This window comes from Delphinapterus leucas, chromosome 2 (genome assembly GCF_059928025.1).
Source record: "Delphinapterus leucas isolate spDelLeu-1000000601 "Yukka" chromosome 2, BTC_Dleu_Yukka2, whole genome shotgun sequence".
Taxonomy (NCBI): domain Eukaryota; kingdom Metazoa; phylum Chordata; class Mammalia; order Artiodactyla; family Monodontidae; genus Delphinapterus; species Delphinapterus leucas.
This window is the reverse complement of record NC_143130.1, coordinates 118,884,655-118,891,732: the sequence shown is the minus strand read 5'-3', so window position 1 is coordinate 118,891,732 and position 7,078 is coordinate 118,884,655. Positions and strand designations below refer to the sequence as shown.

At 39.1% G+C, this 7,078-nt stretch overlaps 1 protein-coding gene across 1 annotated transcript; it reads left to right on the top strand.

The window, feature by feature from the left end:
- The first annotated feature begins 4,088 nt into the window (after positions 1-4,088).
- LOC111173253 (coiled-coil domain-containing protein 50-like) lies at positions 4,089-5,775 on the top strand. Its single transcript, XM_089907613.1, is given in 2 exon segments — positions 4,089-4,946; positions 4,948-5,775. Coding segments are annotated over 2 exon segments (717 nt in total). The 5' UTR covers positions 4,089-4,643; the 3' UTR covers positions 5,362-5,775.
- Positions 5,776-7,078: the final 1,303 nt, after the last annotated feature.

Genomic DNA, 7,078 nt, shown 5'->3' with positions numbered 1-7,078 from the left:
CCATGATCTTCCTCCCCCAAACCCAAAACCTTAGTCTAATCATGAGAAAAACACCTGACAAATTTCAGTAGAAGGGCATCCTTCAATAAACCTGACCAGTACTCCTCAAAACTCTTAAGGTCATCAAAACGAAGGAAAATATGAGAAATTATCACAGCCAAAGGGAGCCTAAGGAGAAATAATAACTAAATGTAATAAGGTATCCTGGATAAGATCATGGAACAGAAAAAGGACATTAGATAAAAATAAAACTATGGAATTTAGTTAATAATAACATATCATTACTGGTTTTTTTAATGTAATAAATACACCATACTAATATCAGATGTTAATAACAGGGGAAACTGCAGCAGTTGGGCAAATGGGCACCCTTCATACTATTGACCCAATTTTCCTGTACATTTTAAATTGTTTTAAAAAATAAGTCTGTTCAGTAAAAAGATCAGTGGTTGCCAGGGGTTAGAGGGAGGGATGAATAGGTGGAGCACAAAGGATATTTAGGGCTATGAAAATACTCTGTATGATGCTATAATAGTGGACACATGTCATTATACATTTGTCCAAACCCATAAAATGGGTATCACCAAAAGCAAACCCTAATGTAAACTATGGTTTTTGGGTGACAATGATATGTCAATGTAGGTTCACCAACTGTAACAAATGTACCACTCTCGTGGGGAATGTTGCTAAATGAGGGAGGCTGTGCATGTGTGGGGGGAGGGAGCATACAGGAAATCTCTGCATCTTCCTCTCACTGTGAACTTAAAACTAAACTACAGAAATAAAGTCTATTTAAAAATCTATTAGTTTTTAAAAATCTCTTAAATTTGAATAAACCTGACTTTATAATAAATAGTAGTGTAATGTATTACATGTATTACATTACATTACAAATAGTAATGTAACACTCACATTTGGGAGATTGATGATGACCTTGGGACGTTCATGATTTTAAACTTAAGTTTGAATTCTAGTTTCCACAAGCAATATTTCAAAGAGAATTTTCTGAGTTTTTCTTTTCAAAATAAATATGTCTCCAGTGGGGAGAGCTTATACTTTTATAGAGAAAATCAGGCAGTGGACTGGGCATGCTATCTCTAAATTACATTAGTACCACTTTGTTTTGCAGTAGTGTTTCCTCTTTTCCTCAGGTGAGCCAGCCATATAATTATTATTAATGATATGTTACAATTCTTATTTTCTAAAATTATTTCATTCATTTACTAAACATTTACTGAGTGCCTTGCAAGAGAAAGGGAGGGGAACTGACAATCATTCTTCTATACAACAGATATTTATTGAGGCTTTCTTTTTTCTTTAAATAAATTTATTTATTTTTGGCTGCATTGGGTCTTTGTTGCTGCGTGCGGGCTTTTTCTAGTTGTGGTGAGCGGGAGCTACTCTTCATTGTGGTGCCTGGGCTTCACATTGCAGTGCTTGTTGCAGAGCACGGGCTCTAGGTGCACACGCTTCAGTAGTTGTGGCACACAGGCTCAATACTTGTGGAGCACGGGCTTAGTTGCTCTGCGGCATGTGGGATCTTCCTGGACCAGGGTTCGAACCCAAGTCCCCTGCACTGGCAGGCGGATTCTTAACCACTGTGCCACCAGGGAAGCCCTACTGAGGGCATTTTGTACTGAGTATTTTGCAAGAAGATGGGCTACAGGATAGTGGGAGAGCAAATTTTTAAACAATTACACAAACTGCTCCATTAAAATTCTATGAAAGGAGTTTCCACAGTGGGAGCTACTTCAAGTAGGCAGCCCTGAGAGAGCACTGTGGTGTTGAAATCATCAAAACACAGTACACATGACTCAAGGCAGCTATGTGACTGACAGGGTCTTGGTGCTCTGGCCCGGTGTCAGGCCTGAGTCTCTGAGGTGGGAGAGCTGAGTTCAGGACACTGGACCACCAGAGACCTCCTGGCCCCACATAATATCAGTCGGCGAGAGCTCTCCCAGAGATCTCTGTCTCAATGCTAAGACCTAGCTCCACCTAACGGCCAGCAAGCTCCAGTGCTGAATGCCCTATGCCAAACAACTAGTAAGACAGGAACACAACCCCACCCATTAGCAGAGAGGCTGCCTAAAATCATACTAAGTTCACGGACACCCAAAAACACACCAATGGACACAGCCCTGCCCACCAGAAAGACAAAACCCAGCCCTACCCACCAGAACACAGACAGCAGTCCCCTCCACCAGGAAGCCTGCACAAGCCACTGAACCAACCTTGCCCACTGGGGGCAGACACCAAAAACAACAGGAAGTACAAACCTGCAGCCTGCGAAAAGGAGACCCCAAACACAGTAAGTAAATAAAGCAAAATGAGAAGATAGAGCAATATGCAGCAGATGAAGGAACAAGGTAAAAACCCACCACACCAAACAAATGAAGATGAAATAGGCAGTCTACCTGAAAAAGAATTCAGAGTAATAATAATAAAGATATCCAAAATCTTGGAAAAAGAATGGAGAAAATAAAAGAAACATTTAACAAGGACCTAGAAGAACTAAAGAGCAAACAAACAATGATGAACAACACAATAAATGAAACTAAAAATCCTCTAGAAGGAATCAATAGCAGAATAACTGAGGCAGAAAACGGATAAGGGACCTGGAAGATAAAATAGTGGAAATAACTACTGCAGAGCAAAATAAAGAAAAAAGAATGAAAAGAACTGAGGACAGTCTCAGAGACCTCTGGGTCAACATTAAACACACCAACATTCAAATTATAGGGGTCCAAGAAGAGGAAGAGAAAAATAAAGGGTCTGAGAAAATATTGGAAGAGATTATAGTTGAAAACTTCCCTAATATGGGAAAGGAAATAGTCAATCAAGTCCAGGAAGCACAGAGAGTCCCATATGGGATAAATCCAAGGAGAAACACACCAAGACACATATTAATCAAACTATCAAAAATTAAATAGAAAGAAAAAATATTAAAAGCAGCAAGGGAAAAGCAAAAAATAACATAGAAGGGAATCCCCATAAGGTTAACAGCTGAACTTTCAGCAGAAACTCTGCAAGCCAGAAACCAGTGACAGGACATATTTAAAGTGATGAAAGGGAAAAACCTACAACCAAGATTATTCTACCGAGCAAGGATTTCATTCAGATTCAAGAGAGAAATTGAAACATTTACAGATAAGCAAAAGTTAAGAGAATTCAACACCACCAAACCAGCTTTACAACAAATGCTAAAGGAACTTCTCTAGGCAGGAAACACGAGAGAAGGAAAAGACCTACAAAACAAACCCAAAACAATTAAGAAAATGGTTATAGGAACATATATATCAATAATTACCTTAAATGTAAATGGATTAAATGCTCCAACCAAAAGACATAGACTGGCTGAATGGATACAAAAACAAGACCCATACATATGCTGTCTACAGAGACCCACTTCAGACCTAGGGATACATACAGACTGAAAGTGAGGGGATGGACAAAGATATTCCATGCAAATGGAAATCAAAAAAAAGCTGGAGTAGCAATTCTCATATCAGACAAAATAGACTTTAAAATGAAGACTATTACAAGAGACAGTGAAGGACACTACATAATGATCTAGGGATCAATCCAAGAAGAAGATATAGCAATTGTAAATATTTATGCACCCAACATAGGAGCACCTCAATACATAAGGCAAATACTAACAGCCATAAAAGGGGAAATCGACAAACATAGTAGGGGACTTTAACACCCCACTTTCACCAATGGACAGATCATCCAAAATGAAAATAAATAAGGAAACACAAGCTTTAAATGACACATTAGACAAGATGGACTTAATTGATATTTATAGGACATTCCATCCAAAAACAACAGAATACACTTTCTTCTCAAGTGCTCATGGAACATTCTCCAAGATAGATCACATCTTGGGTCACAAGTCATGCCTTGGTAAATTTAAGAAAATTGAAATTGTATCAAGTATCTTTTCTGACCACAACGCTATGAGACTAGATATCAATTACAGGAAAATATTGTAAAATATACAAACACATGGAGGCTAAACTATACACTACTAAATAACCAAGAGATCACTGAAGAAATCAAAGCGGAAATCAAAAAATACCTAGAAACAAATGACAATGAAAACATGATGACCCAAAACCTATGGGATGCAGCAAAAGCAGTTTGGGTGGGGGGAAGTTTATAGCAATTCAATCTTATCTCAAGAAACAAGAAAAATCACAAATAAACAACCTAACCTTCACCTAAAGCAGTTAGAGAAAGAAAAACAAAAAAACCCCAAAGTTAGCAGAAGGAAAGAAATCATAAATATCATATCAGAAATAAATGAAAAAGAAAAGAAGGAACCAATAGCAAAGATCAATAAAACTAAAAGATGATTCTTGGGAGCCACGCTCGCCCCCAGGCCACGTCCTGCACCCCCCAAACCTTGGCCCGGCCAGGGCCCCTTCCCCACCGGCGCGCGGGGTGGGGGCGGGGCGGCGGCGAGGCCAAGGTGACCAGAAGCAGGCAGGGACCCGGCTCTCGCGGAAGCGGACCCCGGGGGGCTTCGGCGGGTCTCACCAGGGCCATCGGCAGGAGAGGGCAGGGAGGGGAGCGCAGCGGAGGCTTCGGAGCCCAGATTAGCACAATGGAGAGGTAAAGTAGAATTGCATGGGAAAATCATGGAAGTTGATTACTCAGTCTCCAAAAAGCTCAGTGAACAACAAGACTGTGAAATTACTCAGGAGATTCAGGAGAAGCTGGCTATTGAGGCCGAGAGATGACGCATTCAGGAGAAGAAGGATGAGGACATAGCTCGACTCTTGCAAGAAAAAGAGTTACAGGAAGAGAAAAAGCGAAAAAAACACTTTCCAGAGTCCCCTGGAGCCAATGCTTATGGTGATAGTTACTATTATGAAGATGGAGGAATGAAGCCCAGGTTGATGAAGGAAGCGGTCTCTACTCCATCACGAGTGACCAACAGGGGGTCAGGAATGGTATGATGCTGAAATTGCCAGAAAACTGCAAGAAGAAGAAATTTTGGCTACCCAGGTGGACAGGAGAGGAGCTCAGGTAGCTCAGGATGAGGAAATCGCTAGACTTCTAATGGCTGAAGAAAAGAAAGCTTACAGGAAAGCCAGGGAACGGGAGAGATCATCTTTGGACAAAAGAATGCATGACCCCGAGTGGAAGCCCAAGACAGCTAAATCAGCACACTCAAAGTCAAAAGAGAGTGATGAACCTCACCATTCTAAGAATGACAGGCCAGCACGGCCACTACCACCTACCATGACAGAGGCTGAGGATTCAGATTACACTCATTTTACAAACCAGCATAATTCCACACGTCATTTCTCAAAGTCAGAGTCTTCTCATAAAGGTTTACATTATAAGCTGTAAAAACCTAGGAACCTGCCTTGAAAACGGACTCACTGTAGCAAAATTACTGGATGATACAGAATGCATTCCATGCTTATTTTTTTCTCCTATATTTTGTATTCCTCAGGTTTATCCTCAAATGTTTTTTAGACCATAAATAATTTTCATTCATTTAAAATGTTTTGGTTATTCCTGATCACTTGGGCAGTACAAGAAAATCTAGCTTCTGAATATTGGCCACCTTTATGCTGCATATGCTTCCTGGGATATAGTATCTAAGAGCTCTATAAAATGCCATTTTCGTTAGGTATGGAGAATTGATATCTAGGGAATAGGCTTTATTTAGCAATTAGAATTTTGTGGAGATAATGATCAAAGTAACACAATGTTTGGATGCAATGCAGAATAAAAGAATATAAGAAATAATAAAAAAAAGATGATTCTTTGAGAAGATAAACAAAATTGATAAACCACTAGCCAGGCTCATCAAGATAAAAAGGGAGAAGTTTCAAATCAACAGAATTAGAAATGAAAAAGGAGAAGTAATGACTGACACTGCAGAAATACAAAGAATCATGAGAGATTACTACAAGCACCTATATATCAATAAAATGGACAACCTGGAAGAAATGGACAAATTCTTAGAAAAGCACAACCTTCTGAGACTGAACCAGGAAGACATAGAAAATATAAACAGACCAATCACAAGCACTGAAATTGAAACTGTGATTAGAAATCTTCCCACAAACAAAAGCCCGGGACCAGATGGCTTTACATTTGAATTCTATCAAATATTTAGAGAGAGCTAACACCTATCCCTCACAAACTCTTCCAAAATATAGTAGAGGGAGGAATGAACACTCTCAAACTCATTCCACGAAGCCACCATCACCCTGATACGAAACCAGACAAAGATGTAAAAAGAAAAGACACCTACAGACCAATATCCCTGTTGAACATAGATGCAAAAATCCTCAACAAAATACTAGCAAACAGAATCCAACAGCACATTAAAAGGATCATACACCATGATAAAGGGGGGTTTATCCCAGGAATTCAAGGATTCTTCAATATACACAAATCAATCAATGTGATACACCATATTAACAAGCTGAAGGATAAAAACCATATGATAATCTCAATAGATGCACAAAAAGCTTTCAAAAAAATTTAACACCCATTTATGATAAAAACTCTCCAGAAAGTGGGCATAGAGGGAACTTACCTCGACATAATAAAGGCTGTATATGACAAACCCACAGCCAACATCATTCTCAATGGTGAAACACTGAAACCATTTCCTCTAATAGCACAATAGGCACAAGACAAGGATGTGCACTCTCTCCACTATTATTGAACATAGTTTTGGAAGTTGTAGGCACAGCAATCAAACAAGAAAAAGAAATAAAAGGAATCCAAATTGGAAAAGAAGAAGTAAAACTGTCCCTGTTTGCAGATGACATGACACTATACATAGAGAATCCTGAAGATGCTACCAGAAAACTACTAGAGCTAATCAATGAATTTGGTAAAGTAGCAGGATACAAAACTAATGCACAGAAATCTCTTGCATTCCTATACACTAATGATGAAAAATCTGAAATTGAAATCAAGAAAACACTCCCATGTACCACTGCAACAAAAGAATAAATTACCTAGCAATAAACTTACCTAAGGAGACAAAAGACCTGTATGCAGAAAACTATAAGACACTGATGAAAGAAATTAAAGATGATAC